The following is a 23,145-nucleotide window of genomic DNA, read 5'->3' on the forward strand; positions in this document are numbered from 1 at the left end:
AACAAAACTATAAGATTGTAACTGGGCACTTTCTTATTGTTAGTTGGAAACCAACTAACAATAGTTTTCTGTTGGAAACAGAAAACCCAAACCCAGGTTGCTTTGGAGAAGAAACCTGGATTTGAAATAACACTGGATTATTACCCAAAGATTATCTGTTGACAAGAGCAATGCAGCATTAACTTACACATCAGACCAACATTTCTTGCCATTAACTAAAATGTTTCAATTCCTGAGAACATTTTTCAGGCTTTACTTGTTCAGAGAATAAAGCAATGCCCTACAGCAGCTGTTTTGTGTTTAATAAATATTCATGTAACTAGAAACTCTTTTACACTCTCCACCACCAAAGATTTCCCACTTCTCTGGGAACAAGCAACACAAAACCTTGTGTGTTTGAAGGGGCAGCTCTCCTCCATAGAATACAATTTAAAGAGACTGTTGCCTCCAGACCATTTCACCCGTTCTAGGAACAGGCTGGAGAAACACTGGTTTGGGATTTTAACCATGTGAGCTGGAGCAGCAGCATCCCACTGTGATACACACTGAGTTACAGTCTGTTCTGCAGGTGTTTTTTCAGGTAACATCAGGCATGTACATGAATCCCAAGTTCAGCAGCTTAGAGAATGCTGCTTCTTGGCCCCCTGGAGATGCCTAGGTGAGTTTGAAGCAGCAGAGATTTAATGCTTGCACAGGGTGCCTGCAGCAGGTACCAGCTGAGCAGCCTGGAGCTACTGCTGCTCCTCCCATGTGGCATTTCAGAAAAGCAAACTGTGAGGAACTGTGAACATTCTAACACATGGGGAATGGAGATCAAAGCTATCTGTTGGTTCTCAGGAACATTTTATCCACAAAGCTCCTTGAGAGCAATAGGAGGACAGTCTTAACAGAAGATCTCAGGGCAGCCAGAGGAGTACAGTGCCTAAACACCACCTGTGTATAACTGAACCATCCAAGCACAATGAGCTTACAGATACACAACTTTCTCATTTGTAAAATGTGAGGAGAAAATGGCAGTGGGATCCTTTGTGCAGGTACAGAAGTCACCCCTTACCCTATGGCTGCTGTTTACTAAGAACAAAGAACAACCCACTTACCACTTTTGGCCTGAAGGGAGGGTCCACCTCTCTCTTCTCTAGTGCTGTCCAGTTGATTGTTTTGAAGAAAGGATGGTCTCTGATATTCCCAGTGACCCCAAGTCGTTTTGCTGGATCCCTTTCAAAGAGCTGCAGGAGAAGACACCCAGTAAAGAGCTGCTCCAAAGGTGCATGGCAGTGCAAGAATTACAGGTTTGGTGCTAAAACAACTCGAGGTGCTGACAGCAAACAGAGCATTAGGAATGAATCTAACCTGGCCTTCCCTTTGTCAGAGCAATATGCTGATAAACAGTTCCTTGATGAGGAGATCTGTCTGTCCCTGCACAGAGGCACTACCAGCACCCCAAGGACCATCAGCCCTACCTTTTCCAAGATATCCTTTGATTCCTTGGTGATCCAGCGTGGGTAGTGAGGGGTGTCCACTCGGATGGACTCAAACAGTTCATCTTCATCATCCCCATGGAAAGGGGACTGGCCAATCAGCATCTCATAGAGCAGCACCCCAAAGGACCACCAGTCCACGGAGAACGTGTACCGCAAACCCTGCAGGATCTGGGGCGCACAGGAGGAATCCAAGTAAGAGGCAAGAAGCAGCAATACATCCCAAAAATCAGGAGATTTTTCAAGAGAGAATCTTTAATGACGAGAGCACTTAGGGGTAAAATAGAAATCCATCTCTCTGGGAAATTGTGGACACTGCTGCAGAGCTGTGGTTTTACCCCAGGCTGCTGTTTGTGGGAATGTGGCCAGCTCCATGGACAGGTCTTTGCTCTCATTCAGAAATTTTCTCTCTTAACTTTAAGTAACCATAGACGTAAAAAACATCCTCTCTAGTTTCATTACAAACTGAAGAGAGAAACAAGTAGTGATGCAAAGGAGATTCCTACAGAAGTCTGATATAATTTATAGCTTTAAAAGCTAAATGCCTTCATTGAGCTGCTTTGCACATGAGATTTAAAAAAAAAATCAACAAACTAACACACAGAATTAATCTCTGTGAGATTCCCCTTAAAAGCTCCTTTTGTTTTGAATTCTGGTTGTTTGCACAGGCATAAGTCTCTTCTCCATCTGCAGTGCCCATATAGATTCATTCTGCAGGAGCTTCATGGATGTGCTGGCTACACCTAATCCCCAGCTCTCAAAAACCTGAGCATTTTAACTTTCCAAACCCACATTTTTTTTTAACTTACAGCTACAGAATGTTTTAAAATCTGAAGTACCTTCTATAAAAACCAGAGATACCATATTTTCTCTGATTTTTACCTCTAATTCGACAATTAGCCTACAAGCAGGTGATGGATGAATCACAGCAGCTGTGTGCCACCAGGGCACTCAATCCATGCCAGCAGTGTCTGTGCCATACTGACCTCGGGGGCAATGTAGTCCGGGGTCCCACAGAAAGTGCTCGCCTTGTTGTCACCAACAACGTTTTCTTTGCACATTCCAAAATCAGCTATTTTGATGTGGCCTTCTTTATCAAGCATCACATTGTCCAGTTTTAGGTCTCTGCAAAAAGTGTTTTTAAAATGTTGTGCTTTAAGTCGTTTTTGTAATCAGATGGACACAGTTTGTTCACTGATAAACACCTCCCCAGCTGCACACATAAAGGCTTCTCAAGAAAAATAATCATCCATCAACACAATCCATCCAAAATGGTACTTCTGTGCTTTGAAGGCATGAGGGACAAGGGAAGAATTCTTTCTTGTCAAAGAAAAGAAGAGGCTGAGGTGCATATAGAGAATGTGACCTTATAATCCTCCACATCTGCTTTCAGATGCAGAAGCACAGCCAGAGCTTCTGTTGCTGCTGGAAGGCAGCGTGAGTTTATGCCCCAGCAGCTGACACAGCAGTGCTGCACCAGCTCCAGGGCTCAAAAGGAGGATTGTGCTGGATTCTGAGAGCCTTTGGCAGGAATTTGATTGTTTGAAACCTGCCCAACTCTTAGCACTACCTGTGACTTGTTCCTGGTTACAGCACAAGTTCATGTGTTATGGCACAGCCTGTGAAGGGTCCTATTCATGTCTTTTCTCAGAACAACACTATTCAACCAAGAAAGAGCTTTTTTCCCAGCAGTTTCCAAAAGCTACATTCCCTCCCTTTGACCATGCTGCATTTTTTGTCCATCTGGCTGCAAATGCACATACCAAGGAGGGCAGGCTGAAGAGAAACTGAACAGCCCTGTGCTTACCAAGGGCTGAAACAGAGCAGAGAATTTCACATAAGAACGGGGCAGTCTTTTCTCTTGGGTAACTGAAGTTCCCAGTACCAGCAGTGGATCAGGGTCTGGCCCTTGATGCTTCACCTGGTGAGGCAGAGGCATCGCTGCTGTGGTTTCACCAAGAGGCAAAAGCAGGGAACTTTGACTTCAGTGGTTTGCTCAAGGAGCCTCTCCCTCACCTCCACACTAAATAGACTCATGATTTGAAGGCAACATTTGAAAATAACTGAAACAAAACTGCTTTTGTGTAACACAAATCCCATTCCATCATTCCAGTTGCCAAGGGAAAAAACCACACAAATAAAGATTGATCTCAGGCATGTTAATGGCCTTGGAACTACATCAGATCTCTGACAGACAGCTTGTGTTTGTTACATCAGTCAGGAATTCAAAGATGCATGAAGTGCTAAGGCAATTCCCAGGTCCCAGCCTGGAGCTGGCTGGTACTCACCTGTAAATAATGCCTTTGCTGTGAAGAAACTGGAGCCCACATAAAATTTCAGCTCCATAAAACCTGAAAAGACCAAAAACATCTTTTAATCTTCCCTCAGTTACAACAGCCAATGCAGGTAGCCAAAATAATGCTGTGGGCATCTTTTCATGGAGTGAGAAGCACTGCAAAAATCCCAATGTGTGTGTGTTTATGCAGGCAGATGCTGTAACCTGCAAGGTAATCCCTTCACCACACATCGGCAGTGTCACACACCAAACAGCAGAGGGGACACGCAGCAACTGCTCTCATCTTCATCCCACTTCCCTCGGGGAACTCCATCCCTGTCCTCTTTAAAAACTCTTTGTATGGTTTTAGTGATAGGCACGTGCCTTTTGAAAGGAGCTATGGGAGCTCAGCCCCCCAGGATTGCTGCAGGAGGGACTGGGCACCAATGGCAAGGTTAGAATTGGGCCTCACCCATCCCTCTGCACCTGCCTGAAAAATGCCATCACTTCAGGGGCACTCCTCAAAAGAAAGAGGTGATTATTTAGGGGACATGAAGGAAAATCTGAAAGAATGCTTCCCTCTGCCCCAAAAAGCATCATTTTTTTTTTTTCAAATTGGAAAAATACAAAACTATTTCAATTTCTGTATAGCAGATGAATGTTGGTCCAAAACAAATAGCACAGAATAGACCCAGAGAGGATGCCAGATGCACAGATGTTTGCTGGGATCCAGGTAAGATGGAGGGGCTTTATCCACATTTGGAGGGGCTTTATCCATATCCCACTGGGGAGAGTGGGAAGGGAGCTGGCCTATACAACTGGCTGCTGTTGATGCCAGACTTCTTGTGACCCCATCCAGTCAGCAACCCTTAGTGCAGTGCCAGTAACAGAAATAATTTAAGTTATTTCCCTGGGGCTTACAGACATGTCCAGTACTCTGCACTGTTACTTCTTAAGGTTTACATGCAACCCCCTCAATGATGCCATTACAACACCCATAGTTTGGATGAGAGAAGTAGAAACTGACCTCAAACTAAAAATGATAGCTAAAGTAACAATAATAGAATATTTTTGCATCCTTTAAACATCACTGGAGCTGAAAATATAAGTCACAGATAACTGTCACAAGTGCACTTACTAAACAAAGAGCTTACCCATTTAATTAGCATCTCATGGAATGTACAGGTTTTTGTACTATCATGTCAATTTAGCAACAGCAGTAAATAAGTGCTGAATCTTTCCCCCCCATGCTGTTTTCCAATTTTTTTCCATCAGAATACTGTCCTAAAGTACACTGAAGCTGTACCTTTTGCTTTTTACTGCTGGCTCATGTTGCAATTTACTTTGGACCTCCAGGAACAAGCACCCCATAAAGTACAACATCACACTGCTATGTAAATTAAGGAAGCCCAACTCCACACATCAATAAGTGAACTTCATTGCATTCAGACAGTGCCTAGAAACACGTTTTCAACCATCAGCCACTGCAACTTGACTGCAGGTGAGGAGGGGCAGCTGCAGAACCAGAGGCCATGGAGGCAGAGATGAACTCATGCATGGAGGTGGGGAGTGAAGGGCTGAGGACTCACGTGGCTCGGTAGAGGTCGAAGCGCCCCTTGTCCTGGATGTGGAACATCAGGTCTCCCCCATTCAGGAACTCCATCACGAAGAACAAGTGATCCTTTAGCAGATAACCAGGGAATGGAACAGTTACTGGTGCTATCCAGCCATAAATGAAGTAGCAATGTGCCTCCAGGGGACCAAGCTGTCACCTCCCTCTTCTCCTGAAGGATTTTTGGTTTCATGGACCCCCTATGAGGCTCCTACAGAGTTGAGTGGCCTGGTCTTGTAAATATAAATATCTGGTCCTGTATTCTGTGGGTTTCTAGACTTAACACACACTGAAACAGACCTACTGATTTCAATCTGTGACAGTCATCCTTTTCCCCTCACCAAGGGTTAAACTCAGATTAAGGACTTAATTAAACTCCTTCTTATTCCAGACTGCATAGATGTTTTTCTGATCTTATTCTGTCCTTGTCAAGGTATGTTTGGTCATACTCATATTTACTTTCCACTAGGCCCATGAATTGCACAGAGCACAGGAAAAGGACATTTAATTCTTGCATCACTAAATTACTTTCATTTGACTGCTGGTATCAGCATCCATTAAAGGCTCAATCTCTTGGGTTGCTGTCACCATTTAAATTTTTCTTACCTTTGTCTGAAACGTGCAGTAAAGATGAGTGAGAAATGGATTTTCCCAGGCAAGAGCAAGGACCCTCTTTTCCACCATGGTACATTCCACATCATCATCAATTAGCACCACATCCTTTTTCAGAGCCTTGATAGCAAAGAATTCATTCTTCCCTTTCAGCTCTGCAAGCAGAACCTACAAAAAATGAAGGAGGAGAGTACAGCACGTGTAGGAAAGGCTGGTGCTGATGTATGAGTGAGGGAAAGCCAAAGGTGATGCACTGGCAATTAAAAGACACATTTAAATGGGAAAGATGAGGGAGGCTTGGAAGGTGAAGCTGCTGGGCACAGATGAGGAGATGGGGCTCAAGGACCATGTACCACAGGCAGTTTTTCTGTCAATGCCTTGTGAGTGCATAAAGAGCAGCCAGGTGAAGCCTGGTCTGTCACTGGAGCTGCAGTTTCAGAGACTGCAGTGGACAGAACCTGTGGAGGTCACACTGCCCTCCCAAACATCCCCTGCCACTGCACTGGGGCATTGGGAGGCTGCTTCTGTGTGGAGGGAACAGAACTAAAATGTCCATTTGCACTGGATATGTGCATTAAAGGGCAATTTCTCTGCCTGTATGCTGAACACTGACAAACTGCTGTGCCCTATAATCACTTTGGGGTTCACACAAGATCCAGATGATGAATTTCCAGTGTCTCTGACAAACATGTCTATACACAATGCTGTTAGAAGATGACTGACCCAAGAAGCTGTGAGACCTTTCTGGTTAAAGGAAAGAGCCCATCACATTGCAGAGATCAAGCCAGGCAGACACCTGAACTCTCAGTTTGTCACATACCTTTCCAAAGCTTCCTTTCCCCAGCACTTTGTGGAAGACAAAGCTGTCTATGTTGAATTTTCTCCTTGCAGTTCTTGGCACTGGCTTGGTTGAGTTCACCTCCCAGAGCTTGTCATACTCGCTGTTATCTGCTGAGCAAACAGGGAGGGGAGAGTTCAGGGGATGCAGGAACCCTGCAGGACTCAGAGCCCTGGCTAACAATGAGGTACTGACACAGCATTTCAATACATCTGCTGCTGGAATTACTGGTGAACCTAAACATAAGGGACAAGTCCTGGGTAAACTTTTCATGTGGCCAGGAGATGGTAAAAAGAAAGAAATGCTGCTTCTTTTAACAGCACTTATTAATAAAAAAGAGTCTAACACAAAGTAAGAATGAATAACTTCTTAAATTGTCTGGTAGGTAAGTGGCTGTATTGAAACATTGTCTGTTTCCTCACCTGTTGTGTCTCCTCCTGGAGCTTTATGTTTCTTATCAAAATCTTGATAAATACCAACACTTTCTACAGATCCAGAATCAGACCTTCGTGTAGATTTCTGGGGAGAGGGGGAACATTTGAAATTATATTGGCACTGTTACTTTAGCAATAGAGTAATAGCTTTAAATGTAACATGATGGCAGCATAAACCTTTCTTTTTAATTATTATCTCCCAGTATGCATCTTTTCTCTAGAAGTTTGGTTCACAGACTAAATAGTCACCTCCTTTACAGCTGCACATCAAGTGCTTTTGCTTAATTTCTGTCACTGCAAGAAAATAGGTCACTGAAATTTATTGGGATCATCACACTGCAACAGAAATTCCTGAACAGCCTATGTTCCATTGTTCATTACAAAATTATTAAAGGTTTGAACCATAGGTGGAAAGGATTTGAACTGTGGGACAATGTCCCCTTGCATGTCTGCTGATGTGAAAGAGGAGATGGGAATCACTGTTTTACTGACATGCTGAAGTCATATCTGGATGTGTCCTTAGCACAAGGAAACAACTTTTACATATGGAAGATCCCTGAGATCAAATTTCAGTAATGAAAAGATTGAGCTCCTGTGTCATGAAAGAGCTGCCACAACAGCTCTCACTGTTTTCAAAGTAAATATCCTGTGAAAGCTTAGGAATACACATCTCAGAGGAAGCACTGTTGGCTTTTGTGATATATTTTCCTGTTTTATTTCAGAGCTTGTGTCTGAATCTTTATTTGCAGAAGTTGACCACAAAGGATCATGCTGAAGCAGGAAATGAACAATGCAAGCTATGGGGCCAGCAATAATTCCAGAGGGGTTTTCTGTGTGTGTGTATATATATATATTTATATCAGAGAAATAAAAAATGAGACTAGCTGGTATATTTCTCCTTATTCACTTAATTTTATCATTCAAGTGGAATTTTAAAGTTGAAGCATGTAAAAACAGATTTTCAGCCTTCTGATGCCACTGATTAGCCCACTAAACAGAAAGGAACAGAATAATCTTGGCACTGCAGAAGAAGAAAATTGGATTTCAGGAAGCCACATACCTTTTAAAAAATTGTTTAAGTGGCATATCCCCTTCCCTATTTGAGTTTCAAGCTATTGATATCTTTGTTAGTCTCTATAAGTGTCAAATTAAAAAAGACAAAGCTGTTTGCATTTTCTCTTTTCCAAATACAGTTTCCCATAAAAGTGATACAGAAAAGATGACGTGAAAACCCCCAAATGCTCTGAAAACAAATAATTACCTGAGAAATGGCAATAAAGCTTACCTGGCTAACTTGATTTAAAGCTTCAGCTAGCAACTTCTGGTTTATTCCACATAAGTTTGCCACCTTCTTCTGGCATTTATGATGCACATTCATCCCACATTCTAAAAGAAATGTAAGGATTGTTATACAAGCATCAGGAAAATGCTGACATTACAACAAACAGGGCTGTTCTGTGCAGTTCAGAAACCCTTTTTTAAGACCAGACTGGACATGGACCTGTCATTGCTACCAAAATTGTAGTTTTTATCCTTTAACACAATGAAGGCTAAAAAAAGGTTTCACAAGGGAAAAACCTCCAATCATCATTACTTTATTCTCAAAATCTGTGACAATGAGAATCATACTCCCTTTTTGTGGGGGAATTATAAAAGCAATATTTACAGTAAATGCTTTGAATGCACTTTGAGATGCTATGTTGAGTCAGTCTCCAAATTTCAGCTATTCCCAAGGCAGTAATTTTGATAATGCTCAAGATTACACCTCTGCAGTGTCTCCTGACTCCTTCAGCAGCTCACCTTGGCTGAGCTGTCCCATGAGCCCAGTGCCTCTGTCTCTCTTTTGTACAAAAGCTTTTTCACCCCATATGGACGAGACAAATCCCACCCTACAGGACACAAGGAAAGGCACAGCGTGCAGCACCAGCAGTCCCAGTGGGGGAACACTGGAAAAGCACAGAGCTGCCAGCTCCCTCCTCCTCCTCACCTTCACACTTGAGTCCTTGCCTGACCAGCCCCCAGAGCAGGCTGCCACAGTGGTCACAGAAGGTGGGGCTCATGTAGTTGTAGACTCGGAAGCGGTGCGGCATGTCGATGTTGAAGCGCTCCTTCTGGAACTGAGCACAGCCACAGCCATGTCACCTCAGCCTTGCTCCCTGCCCAGCAGGGACTCTGCCCACACACAGCACCCACCCTCACAGAGCTTTCAGATGCTTTTCTTACTTGGAAGCTTTGCCCACTGCCTGTTACAGAACTTTGCACAGCTTTAAGCCAAGACAGAACCTCGGATTGTACAGCCAAGCATCTCCCAAACGGAGCTGTCAGCTTCTGTGCAAGGTTTTGTTAGTTCAGCAATGTTTAATTACATAATCACACTCTAAATGTATTGTTTCAGCTCTTACCATTGTGTCCCTGCTGTTGGCTGCAGTACCAGTGCACCTCCCAATGATTTTATCAATGCATTTCTTATGAATAGCAGCATTGCATTCTTCAAGACATGCACAAGAAAAAAAACCAGGATTAATTCAGATAATAAATACATGGGATGAGGTGTTTGCATTTAATGACAGAATGTGAAAATCACACTCCTTCTGGATCACACTATATACACCAAAAGTTTACTTTCTATCAGGATAATAATCTTCTTTAAACTGGTTCCTCCACCTCTTTTCTTTTACCATAAACTTTATTTCTAACCTAAATCAGCAATGCCCCCAGCATTTGATAACAGAAGGACAATATTATGCTTTTGAGTTCTACCCTTTGATAGCTCCTCCCTGCTTGGAGTAATGCACAGATCTATGCCAAGGCAAAGGTGATTTGCAATTCAGCTGTAAAACCCCTCAATAGTTGCAATTTACTTTAGAAAACGTTTCACAAAAAGCTGCTGTCATAAATGAGTGCAACTTTTCAATAACATTACACACTTCTGAGAAGAATAGCTAAGTCTAAATCTGATACTGAAATCCCAGGTAGGAATCATAGGTTCCTTTGGCTACTGTGAAAAATTGATATTTAACTTCTACTACTACCCATAGTGATGATGCATAGTGCCATGCATATTTACAAATTTTTTTTCAAGATCTCCAGATTCATGTGGGAAGCAGCATAAGAAGAAATTTTAAAAAAATTTAAAAAATCAACTTACGTCTACATTTGTATCCCTGCTTGTTGAGTCCCCTGAAAAACAAATTATAAAAAAAGAAATCAATACATTTTCTGGAATAAAAGATGACTGGTTTTTAATTTATTTTTACCATGTCAAACAATCAATTAATATATTGCTCCAAGTTCTGGTAATCAGAATCCTCTGTTGTAGGAAAGCAGGGTTTAGAAGGTAAGATCCTGTATTTGATAGACCAGCAAATTAGCAGGAAAACCCAGAAACAACAAGGTTTCAATCACATGGAAAATCCTCCCAACCTAACTTAGGACAAAACCAGCCTTACTATGAAAGGGATCCAACTTCTGCCTCTCTGGGTCTCTAGGCTGCCATCAGTCACTTCAGATCTCAAACCTGGCCATTATTTTCTCAGACCCACCCCTCTTGTTCTCCTGTGCCAGAGCTGCTGGTGATCATGGCCAGATATCACTTGATGCTGATGGAGTTTCTGCCTATTATTTCAGTGGCAAAAATGTTCAAGCTCTATTTCTCAGTGTGAAAGACAACTAGAGTTCTCAGGTATAAAAATGCCCTTACTGAGTATATAACTTCAATTTCCCAACCCAAATTTAATTGTCATGTTTTGTCTGAGTACATCTGAAGCAAATTTCCCAGTAACTTGGCCCTTGGAGCTGGGGGGAGCTTAGATATTCTTTCTTACCATACAAAGTCTCTGCAGACAGAGCAAAATGTAGGCTGTCCAAAGAAGGTGGCAATAAATTCATGACTTTTGATGTAGTGGATTTTGGCTTGCTTGATGGCTCCTCTCCTGTTGATAGTTACTGTCCCCTCCTCTTCCCTCATCGACTGTCTGCAGTCTGAGGGGGACACAAGAAGACACACTTTTAATACTTCCAGGTATTACAAAGGTTAATATTTTCTTGTCCCAAATGTTCAGTTTGTTTTCCTGTTTCTGACTCATATTTCTGTTCATTTTACACCTGCATTCTGCAGACTTTCAGTCCATCAGGGGTGGTTCAGGAGCACACATTGCTTCCCAAGGTGCTCTGTGCAAGCACTTCCCACTCCTGCCCACACAGAAAAAGCCTTCAGCTGATGAACTGAGAGCAAAGAGCAGGGATGGAGCACAGTTTTGATAGAGAAGTGACAACCACTGTTGTTTCTTGAAAAAACAAATCTGTGATTTCTGTTCAATATGAGTAAGTATTTTATTAGAAGCAGGAAGGTGAGCAGAAGCCTTTCCTACTGCTGCTCCACATGCCCTCCTGAACTAGGACCACAGCAGAAATTCACATGAACTGCTGCAGGACCTTCTGGGTGACCCCAGGACCATCCTACTGGAAGGTGACTTTCTTCCAGTCTCCAGGATGATTAGGGAGCAAGGACAAAGGAGATTTTCAGTTAGACATTTCCATTTTGCTGTTTCATAGCATTCATGTTTTATCTTTCCACAAGTCCCAGTCTCATTCCTTTCCCCTTCTAGCCCCCATGGAGTCAAATTATTCAGTATTATAATAATAATACCACCTGCTCCCATCTACTGGACCATCTAATACTGGATCACATAGAAATCATGTGCAGCATTAGGCCAAGAAATAAAACAACAAACAGGCTCCAAGTCCAGCTGGCTCACACAGGTCCTCATTAGAAGTTATGGTTATTTTCACTCATTTCCAAGGAAGCTTCTGAGTTTCTTTTACAAAAATGCATATTTGTGGCTGTAAGACTGAGACACAAACTCAGACTATTCAGTCTTTTAACTTAACTAGGCATTTTTGAGTCATAGGGGCTTGTAGCAGAGGTAACCCAATGCAGGTATATCAAGAGACTGGGTAACTGATTTAACCCAAGAACACATTTCTTGTCTGTTGAGGGACAATCCCATCCAGCAGGAAAAGATAAAGGCCTGAACTAGCAATGAAGAGCTGATCAACTGCTAATTCCATCAGCTCTGGCAGGCAGTTTGTGGGTCCCAGCCTGGAAGAAATGTGGACATAGTTCATGTGTCCAAAGTGCTTTTAAGCTGAGAGCAACAGCATCTTGCTGTGTGCAGGCTGGGAATTTCCACAGCAATGGAGTAAGGAAAAAGCCAGAGGAGCATTTTTCCCATTGTCAATATAATGTTTTTTTAAATTTGCTCTGTTGCATTGCTGCCTTTTATCACTATCACGGGGAGCCTTGCTTTTAGCACAGACAGAAGCAGATTTGTGTCCTTTGCCAAGTCACACTCACTGCAGTGCCTGAGCTCACTACAAAGTTACCCAGGAGCTCTGGTTTTCTGGCTGCTAGATGCACTTGGTTCTTGTCATTTGTTTTAGCTGGCTGCCACCACTGCCAGCCCAGCAGACTGCTGAACCTGGAATACAATCTGTGATGTGACACCATTCTGAGTGCCCCAAACCAATTTGTCACAGCCACAGCCACACTGCAGCAGTGTGTGCTGTCTTAGAAAAGAAACGGCATCATCAGCTCAGATACTGAGGAAACATTTAGCATATTAGTGAAAAGAAAGTTCAAAAAAGGGCTCCAGGTTTTGCCACTGGGTATTAAAGTACTTTTCTGAGAAACTGGCCACCTGGTTCAGGAAAAAACCCATCCTGACAGGCCCTGAAAGGACCTTCCAGTGTGCATGGTGACAGTCCCTGAGTCACCCCTGCCCCTCCAGGAACAGGATTCCTTCTCCTTGTTCAAACAGGCTGCTGAATTCACCCAACACAAACTCTTCAGCTGCTGCACTTCAACTTGTGGCAGTCTGCAAACTGTGCTATCTGTGTTTAATCCTGCTGAGCAAACACACAGACCTCACCCACTGCTGCCCAAATGCTTCAGGGAAACCACACTGGTGTGGTGCAAGGGAAACAAGGTGCTTGAGAGGCAGCAACACCTCACTCACATTGTTTGCTGCAGCAAAGAATGTCTTGCTAAGGGAGATTTAATCAACAAGGAAGCAGAGAAAGGCCTTTTGCTTCATGGCAGTATTTTGAGGAGATCACCTGTGATGCAGCAAATTACCAGACAAAAGCCTTTCTGAAGTCTATAACAAGCAAACCAAGTGTTTGGTGAGGAACAAACATCTCATGCTGAAATACTTGAAGCAATTTAGTATTGGTGATACTGCGTGCAGAAGTCTCTGACAAAACTTGTTTTTATAGGAAACACCAGTGTTTCCTCCCTGTCTGAAGCCCTGATACCAAACTTAAGAGAAATACATGAGACTGACACTTATTTCTTTGAGAGGGTAATTATATAAACTAATCACTTTGGGTTTTTTCCTTTTTTTTTTTTTTTTTTTTAATTTTGCACATTTTCCCTAAGTATACTTTAATGGGTCAGAATCCCTGAGCACATCAAAACCTCAAAATCTGCATGTGAGGACACAGAGACTTTACAACCAGCTGCCTTGCCAAAACAGACCGATACAACAAAGAATAGCTGAAAACATTGTCTGGTTCAGGAGCAGCTCAGAGTTTGGAGAGCAGCTGTGAGTCAGGTTCATCGGAGTTGAGGTGGCTCTGAAATGATGGCATAATTTCAATTTACTGTGGGCATGTTTAACAAGTTATTTTTAATGTGTAAATTGCCTTTAATGTGTACTGCTCCAGAAAAGTTTTAAGCAGCTCAGCCAACCATGGAGTTAACTGAAGAATAAAGGCTTAATGTCAGAGATGCAGAGACAATCAATGATTGCAGGGATGTAACTTTCACAACAACTGCATGGATGCAGGGTGAAGGTGAGGGGATGGAGAAACACAAAGGGAAAAAGTCTGCTTCCCCCTCCAAGCAAGGCAGGATTTCCATAAATGAAATGCTTGTCATGAACCAGCACATGGTCAGAAAGAGCAGGTACAGAACAGCTGAATCAGCAGCAGCTAGGGTCCAGGTAACCTCTGCAGCCTGGAGTTGACATTAATCATTTTGGACCCAGCACACACCATTAAACATAACATATTTCCTCTGCTGAGAGCTGTGGTTAATATTTATCACTGACATGCTCATATATTTCAAGGTGCCTTCTCAAAACTTGCAGCTGATCTGACACAAACACCCAGAACTGCTCTGTGCTGAACATTCATGAAGAATCCACACAGCAGGGCTGGGAATTGGCAGTGCAGCCCCCCAGAGTGCTGTGAACACCCCCTGCATTCTCTGTTCAGCTGCAGGGCCTGTCCTGCTGAACATTTCCCAGTCCCCACAGCCACCAACACAACACCCAGCCCATGGCCTGGAAAACATTTACTACAACAATATTGCTGGGGCTCTGCTGAGCTGTAATGAACCTCAAGGTGAGATGTCACATTGTCTTAAATGAACCTCAAAAGTCCAACAACAAAGGAAAACAACCTCAGGATAACCTAGTAGTTTTTCTTAAAAAAAAAACAGAATTGAAAAAATATTTACCCTCTTCAGGGTTCATTTTTCATTTTCACTCATTTCATGGTGCTGTTTGTAGAGAGGAAAGAGAAGAGTGCAACTGTCAGAGTCTGGGAACCAGGACTTCAAACAGGGACAGGAAAGGAATTTTCTGAGCTGGTTGCTCAGGCTGAGATTTGTCTGAAACTTTATAATTAATTACAAACCCCACTAACATTTCTGTTCAGTGTCTGTCTCCTTCTGCTGTTCTGCAGCCTTGCACTTGGCTTTGTTTGAAAGTTAACTGCACCTTCAGGTCAAGAAAAATATTAATCTCTCAGAGCAATCATTCATTAAAAGGGAAAGCTTTTTCCTGACAAAGGAGACTTTCCCAGCATGGACTGTCTCAGAGGCAAACTGCTCTTTAACCTGGTCCTGGAGAAGACTGCTTTAAAGATCATCAGTTAAAAATGATTAAAATGTTAAAAATCCCAAGAAACCACTTACAGAAGTAGAAGTTTCCCAAAGCCTACAGTTCTGCGACATGAACTTGCTATGTTAAATCATTCTGGTCTTTCTCTTTAGAGGATCACAGGTTTGGCTTGGAGCATTTATTTGCAATGTCTGCCACAGGCAGGGACACCTTGCACTAGACCAGGGTGCTCAGAGCCCCATCCAGCCTGGCCTTGGACAAATCCAGGATGAAGTCCTGCCATGGCCCCGGGGCCAGCACTGGCTGCTGCTCTGCAGCTGCTTCAGTGTGCAGGTGTGTGACCTTTCCTAGGCATTCCTGACACCAATGGCCTGGTAGAGAAGTGTAAAACAGAGCACCAGCTTTAACAAGCCCTGCTTTTCAATCCAGGTTTAAAATCCCTAAAACCAAGCACAGTCCAGCCTTTGTAGTGCTCCCACCCACCCAGAGCTGCAGTGTGAACAAAGCCCGTGCTCAGTGCACAGAACTCTTGTTGTACAGCTCAGTGTTTTGCTAAATGCTTCTGCAGACACCTCTGGGACCTCATTTATGGCAATAAAACCAGGAATAAAGTGGAAAATGGGTCTTCTCTCTTTTTCAAATTACACAGCAAAACCAACAGATACAGCACCTCAATATACAGATACAGATCTAAAGATACAGATCTCAAGCATCTCGAACTTCTACTGGAGGTACAAACTATATCAGATTTTCTGTGCTCCACACAACATGTTAGCTACCTTAGGAACCACAGACACACCAACCTGCTATCTATGAAATCACCACTCCTGCAACTATCTGATTCTCCTAAAGAAAAATCAGAAGATAAAGCCTGCAGATGCTTTTATTCAATTCATGCAATTGCATTTCTGCTGCAGATTAGAGATGGGAGGTGCCACTGAATAATCTCCACATTTGCCAAATTTCTAGAAACTGCATTTTCTTAGTTAAATGATTAAATCATACCAACATCCCCATGTACAATTAAAAGGTTCAGTTCTGGCTCTTCAGCCCTCATCACTGTTATTTATTAAAAATGTGACCATCCTTCCACAACACACCTCATCCATAGAGATACTTTCTTCAAACCTTACTTTAGACCCACACAATATACAGACTGAAATGGCAAATCTGTTATTTACCCTATTATTTTTCACAGAGAACTCAGAAAAATGCTGAAGTCTCATGCTTCCCAACACTCAACACACAGAGAACAACATATTCAAAATATATGCAGCTCTCTGGTTCACGTCTCTCTCCCAGAATTCAGAGCTGAGAAATAAAAGTTTGTATGCAAATTACTCACCTTCTGGTACTTCTAATGGCATTTTAAAGAAAAAATTTACTGCCCCTTTCTGCAGGAAGCTGTAGCCAGCAAAACAGCAATTCAGGGTTCAAACCCAAGACACAAGCACACTCCCACAGCTGCTAACACTGCACAAGGCACTCAGGAGAGTGAGGTTCTGCATTTTCTTACTCGAGGAGGTCATTAACCACATTTGAATAAACAAAGACCAAGCAAAGCATTAAACTTATTTCAACTCCCACCTATTAAAACTAAAGCTGCTTTACAGAATTATAACCTAGTTTCAATACTACAACGGGAGAAGGAGGGGTAGAAGGAAAACAATTTCAAAATTAAAATTGAGGTTAACACCCTGTTCTCGCATTTCACACACCAGGAGAAAAGCTTTTGAGTTTCCAGCACAAACTCATATTCAAATCACAGGACAGAAGACAAAATGTTCTTTGACAGCTCTAAGTCAGGGCTTTGCAGTCCCCATTTTATAGGGTCTAGGAAGAAAAAAACATTAAGATTGGTAAGACTTTTCATATGCAGCCCTAAATTAACTGGTCAGGTCTCAATCTGGAAAAAGAATATTCAAATGAAAAGTGTCAGTGTAGTCTACCATGGAAGAACCATTACTACCAGCTTATTTTGTGATTTTTTTTGCTCTAAGAATATACCTGTTAATGGAGCAACAACATTCTTATTCTCTGCTCTGCACCACTGCAGCAGAGGAAAGGAAAGCAGTTTTCTCTAAAGGTAGCAGAATGTCTGCTACTTAAAAGAAAGGTTTGAAAAACAGCAGCTTCAGTTTGCAAACCAAGCCAAAGAAAGAATTAGTCACTTTTGTGAAGTGCTTGGAGCTTTTCAAACAAAAGGTAGCACCTATAACTCAGAGATACAAATGGCAGCAGTAGAATAAACCAGGGAATACTTTGAATAAACCAGGGAACAACTGAAATACCAGTTTCAAAACAAGCCTTTTTTAGTATTTTAGAAACAGCTACCACAGAGCTCAGTATGCAAAGGCAGGTCAGAGGCAGAGCAAAGTGACAAGTGCATAGGAAGGAATGTGGACTGTCCCTGAGGGTTTCAGCAGGGTGGGGAAGGGAGGCTGGCACAAACATCCTTGCACTGCACCAGCAAACCTCTCTGCTCTCAGTGCTGATTCAACTGGAGAGAACATTTACAGCAGTGCAATGATGAGCCAAAAATCAGTGTTTGCCTATTTAGCAGCATTACACACTGACATAAGGGAGGTTTACAACCTTGAGGAGGAGGAGTAGTTTGTTAAAATGTATTGATATTTGCAGCGTTCACATTAAAGTATCAGATTGAGTGACTTTCCTTCACAAAATGTAGATGTATAAAAGTCTTGAAAGGCAATTTCCATCACCTCTGTGGTTTAGTTACCAAAAATGTATCGGTGACTAATTTCATATAAAGCAGAAGGTAAATAGGAACTCACTGCAAATGTCAATGGTCAAAAAAGTGCATTAAGATGTGACTATTAACTTGCCAATTAGAATATAAATGCATAATGATCTGTTTGGTATTTAGGCTTCATCTACCACCATCTGCAATCCCTAATAAAGGCAATAAAAAGATCTGCAAGAACACTGTATCTATTTTTAAATTATTTTGATTACTGAGTAAAATTAATGTAGTACTTTCAGCACACAAGTATATTACCTTCCTACTAACAGCTAATAATAAATTATGGAAGGTTTTCACTTATGCCATCTCTACTTTTCCACTTGTCTGTGTGGAGAGGAGGAAATATGCTACAGCCTCATTAAATAAACAACTGAAAATACAGAAACTGGGTTTGTACAGATTTGCTTGAGAAACTTTTGGGTGTGCAGGAGAAATGGATTTGTGTATATTGCATTAAATATGTATGATCAGAGTACCATTGCCCCATGAAACAGCCTTGCACAGGAAACTATGAGAAAGACTAAGATAAATATTTCCTAATATAATGGCTCATACCAGTTTAAATGCAAACCTGAGAAAAGCTCCCACTTTAAAATCCCAGGTTTTTTTTAAATTTTGCTTTAAAGTGTTGACTTTCCATAGACACTCAAGCCACAAGCACATAGGCTGGGTTTTTTGCCATCACAAGGATAAAACATCACCTTTGAAATGTAACCTATGCCCATCACATTCTGTCTTCAGTATCTTCTTCACAGAATGCACAAAAATGTTTGGTACCTTCTCAATGAACTTGCCTGGAGAGCAGAACTGTGCTCCTTCTATAAACACCTGTGGGGTAAAAACCCACCCATGCTTCAAAATTCCCTACTTAGTCTTTTCAGTTCTTTATTAACACATTCTATTAAACCTTAAAAGACTGGTAGGCTAATCTGGCAGACCAGTCATATTATAATTACAATATTATTCCCAAGAAATAATGGGTTTCATGACTTCTAGTACAGGAAAGTCTTAACTACAAGCTGAGCAAGTTGTGAGGTTTTCAGCATTTCCTTTAGGAGAGGACTCCCCAGATACACAAATCCACACCAAAATTCATGGGTTTATTAGTGTACTTGAAGTTTCCCTTCTAGTTCATTTCCATAGAGCCTATGCAGGTTTCTGAAACAGACAGGCTGTTCACTTTTTAAACTGGTACATCAGATCAGATTGACTAGATTTGCATTTTAATACTAAACCATTCACTCATTCCTACAATCAGTTTCTGTAATTAGTGAATAGGATGTCTGAATCCCAGGAAAATCAGACCCACTGCTCCAATCCACAAAAAAAATTTCCCACATAAGCTAGAGCAAGAGATTCAACTTCTTTGCACCTAAAAAGGAACAGAGAGTATATTTTCCATCACATCAAAACAGGAGAATAGACACATTGAAGATCCACAAGTGCCTAAATGCAACAGCATTTAGAAATGAAAAATCCTGCCATGAGTGCAAATAACAAAAAAAAAAAAAAAAAAAACACACACACAAAAAAAAAACCCAAAACCAACCAAAAACAACCAACCCAAATAAATAAACACCTGGAAAGCAAATTAATAAAATTAATTAATAAGATTCTACTCAGGTGATTTTTTTTTTTGGTAAGCTACATCATTCTGTGCTCTGCAAAAAAACAATCACCTTTTTCACATAACTGACTGAAAAAGAAACTATTGACAATACCTGCATCTTCCAAAAAATACTGCACAGCCATCAGCACCTTCCCCTGAGGCTGAAGGTCAAGCTGTGGAAAGAAAGATAGCAACAGTGAAGTGTGTGGCTGACTGCATGGCTCAGGAATTTAAACAGCTCTTTCTAGGGTATCAAAGTAGACTATGCAATAACTATTTGATTACAATCCTCTTCCATATCTCTCTATTGCAGCTGAGTCAAGGGCTTTTATTCTCCTGCTTTTCCTCGTGTGCTGCATGCTTTGATGTGTCCCCAGGAGTTCAGCACGGTCAGAGTTCACATTGTTTGTCCACAGCCCTTTCCCGTTCTGCAAAGAGTTTGCTGGCTTCTGTTTTTACTGTTAGTAAACTCAATCTGCACAGGAACCCAGTTTTAAAAGAAGTCTATACAATCCTTTATATGTTTATTGAGAATACAAACCATAGTGATATCAAATGCTGTTGCTGGCAATAAAAAAATGTGGTATAATCAAAATTTATTTTTCTTTCCTCCTCAAAACCATTACACATGCTTTCTGTGGCAAATTCTACAGACCAGCAAAAAAAAAGTGCCTTTTAAGCCAACAGTTGAGGTCAGTTCCTGTGCTCTGAATGTAGCCACTAATTCTTAAACTGCTGCCTTCATAAAAGATAAGAAACCCTTAACCACGTAAGAGTGACTCAATCTTCAGCTCAGCACAGAGCAAAGTACCCCTGGGTTACACTAAATACAACTTGGGATGAAAAATCCAGTCCCCAGACAAAACCAAACCACAGTTACATTAGATACACCCAGGAACAAATCCCCAGAAATCCCATCATCCTACTGGGATAATGAGGGAGTTCATCTCTAAGGCATTGTCTGACACTCAGAACATTTGCCCAGCAAAGTTTACAGAAGGCCAAGACCTCAGGTACAGCTGCTAATGCCAGGCTGTCTCCCCACACACAAAAATAACCTTACAGGCTATGCTAAGTGGTCTCTTTGCTGGCCATGATGCTCTGTCCAAGTCATGGTGGTACAGAGGAAGTTCAACAATGATGATGTCAAATGTGGTACCTGTTCTGTGGATAATAAGCAGAGGATTTGAGACCACTGAACTGGCTAAAACTGATCACTATTAGCTTTTACTCTTCTGAATAATTGCTCTTGTCTTAGAAATCAAGGTGTGAAAAAAAGCCCCAAGTGTAACAGGTGAATACAAACTAGAGAGATTCTACTGACCTAGGAAAATCTGTAAGCCTCAAAGGCACAAGGCATTCATTCAGCTTGAAAGAAACAAAACTAGGTCAGCAATTTGGAGAAATTAATCTTTTTCCTTACCCAGAACTCTGCTTTGCCATTGCCTTTCTTGCACCTTTCTGCCAGCACTGACACACCCACGGTCACCTCAGACAGGGGCTCTTCTGCTGCTTTCATCAGCACGATCTGGATCACCCGGCCCTCATAGATGTGGGCATCAAAAGTCGATTTCCATTCGGGATACATGGTGGGTTTCTTCTGAACCAGAGTTTTTCCTCTCTCTGAAAGCCACAAAAAAAAAAAAAAATAACAGAAACTGTAAAATGTACATAAATCTAGCATTTAAACTCAACAAAATAAAAGAGGGAATACTTGTACTGAAACTGCAAGCAGACTTACTGCTTCTTTTTCTTTTCCTTGTCGTTGGAACAAGGTTTAAATACTCAGTTCAAAAGTTCATGACATGGAAGGCAAAGCCCACCCTGATGAATGTGCAAAGGCAGTGAAGGGGTTAACATGGTGCTAGAGAGCAGGAGGGACAAACCCTGATGTGGAACTCATGAGCTGGGTTAGTCAGTCACAACTTGCCAGGGAACACTTGCATGGCTCCATTCTGGTACAAATCTCCATGAGGTGCCATCTGATCATGGTGAATACCTACTGCTATAAGATAAATTAAGATAAACCTCACACTGACCCAGTTTAAATTGAAACCAGTGTCTGAGAGATGAAAGGCTTCACATTTCATTCATCTACTTCCAAGTTATCGCAACATTTCAGTTGTATTCATAAGTCACTCTCCTTGGCATTGTACTCTATCATGACTGCTACTTTTTAAAGGGTATTTCAGGGCCTTATCTGTCCTCTACAGCCCATGTAGACCATGTGTAGTTAAGGAATAACAAAAGAGCTAAAATTACCTCAAAAAATGTCCTTTTTTCCTCTTTTTTTTTTTTTGGGGGGGGGGGGGGTTCCTTTAACAGTATCTCAGCACACTCCTTTGTTAGGAGTTTTACATTGCTCTACTATTCTTATTAGATGGATTTTCTTTTCTTTTCTGCCAAGAAAGGCTGGATGATCCTTGAAGTCCCTTCCAGCCTGATATTCTATGATTCTAATGCACAGCTTCAGTCTCTCTTGCTACCCATTAAACTGATTTCCTCCTGTCCACATCTTGGGCACAGAAAACAGCCAGTGACTGCACAATCTATGATAAGCTTTGGCATATTTCTACATCTGAGTCTCTAAGTCCCATCACCACATCCAAAGGGATGATGCCTCTTAAGAAACCACATCCAGCTCTTCACTGTGACTCTGGCACACAGAGTCACCTGCCAGTTTTCCTCTGATTTGCTGCCAAGTCAATTATTCTCCATTTGTGCCCAGGTAACTGAATACAATTTTCTACATTCTACGTAATTTCTGCAATTTATCAAGATTTTTTTTTGCAATAGAAGCGCTTTCTAAGTGCCCCTCCAGCTCTGAATGATCCATTTGCTGTTATGATATCAAGGCAGTAGTAAAGCAGATGAAATACTTGGACCCTTCTCCAGGAAGCTGCAGTGTGGTCTGTTAGGTACTTAATATTTTAAAATCTTCCTGGAATCTCAAGGCAAAGTCAGTGTTCATTCATGAAGAGCTTGCTGGATGCACTCCACTCAGCTGTGCTGAGCTCTGCAGACAAGCACAGGGAATGGTGTCCCTGCACTGCTTTATTAGGGAATGCCTGCCAGCAGCAGCCCTGGGAGTCACAGCTCGGACACAGCCCTGAGCCACCTGCCAAAGGAGATTCCAGAATGCTCAGAAATGGCCACCTGAGCACCTCTCCACTGCAAAGCAAACTTGAGCATTCCTCCTCTACCCAGTCAAAAGCTTTTCTCTTGAATTTGAGGAACTGGGCAGATGAAGGCTCAAACCCTTCACAGTGCAAACCTACTTCCAGAGCTTGGTTCTATGAAAAAAATTTGAAAATATTGCCATAGAATCACTCAATTGTTTAGGTTGAAAAAGATCTTTAAGATCATCAAGTCCAACCACTAACCCAGCACCACCAAGGCCATTGTTAAACCATGTCCCCAAGTGCCACATCTACACATTAATTTAGAGATCATTAGGACAGACAATAAAGGTGAGGAGGGGGATAAAAAGCAGGCTGTCTGCACAGCAAGGCTTCTACACTGGCCTGCTTTGTGGATTGCTGAAGGCAGACCCCTTTATCAAAAAGGCACAATTCAGGAGGCAGCCTTGGCAATAGGAGAGATTGCATCTTTGCAG

At 41.9% G+C, this 23,145-nt stretch overlaps 1 protein-coding gene across 2 annotated transcripts in view; it reads right to left on the reverse strand.

The window, feature by feature from the left end:
- PRKCD (protein kinase C delta) overlaps positions 1-23,145 on the reverse strand; it is a 60,466-nt gene that overhangs the window by 683 nt on the left and 36,638 nt on the right. Inside the window, exons 3-17 of one of the 2 annotated variants that reach the window (XM_054639917.2) lie at positions 20,953-21,152; positions 19,642-19,702; positions 11,074-11,230; positions 10,398-10,429; positions 9,652-9,737; positions 9,237-9,366; positions 8,535-8,635; positions 7,238-7,334; positions 6,798-6,928; positions 5,972-6,145; positions 5,343-5,434; positions 3,767-3,829; positions 2,465-2,603; positions 1,461-1,649; positions 1,098-1,226 (exon numbers count right to left, since the gene is read on the reverse strand). In XM_054639917.2, coding sequence (XP_054495892.1) covers positions 1,098-1,226; positions 1,461-1,649; positions 2,465-2,603; positions 3,767-3,829; positions 5,343-5,434; positions 5,972-6,145; positions 6,798-6,928; positions 7,238-7,334; positions 8,535-8,635; positions 9,237-9,366; positions 9,652-9,737; positions 10,398-10,429; positions 11,074-11,230; positions 19,642-19,702; positions 20,953-21,152 — 1,781 coding nt within the window. The remainder of the gene's footprint in view (positions 1-1,097; positions 1,227-1,460; positions 1,650-2,464; positions 2,604-3,766; positions 3,830-5,342; positions 5,435-5,971; positions 6,146-6,797; positions 6,929-7,237; positions 7,335-8,534; positions 8,636-9,236; positions 9,367-9,651; positions 9,738-10,397; positions 10,430-11,073; positions 11,231-19,641; positions 19,703-20,952; positions 21,153-23,145) is intronic. The other variant, XM_054639918.2, reaches the window with a different exon arrangement.

Source organism: Agelaius phoeniceus, chromosome 11, assembly GCF_051311805.1.
Source record: "Agelaius phoeniceus isolate bAgePho1 chromosome 11, bAgePho1.hap1, whole genome shotgun sequence".
Lineage (NCBI taxonomy): Eukaryota > Metazoa > Chordata > Aves > Passeriformes > Icteridae > Agelaius > Agelaius phoeniceus.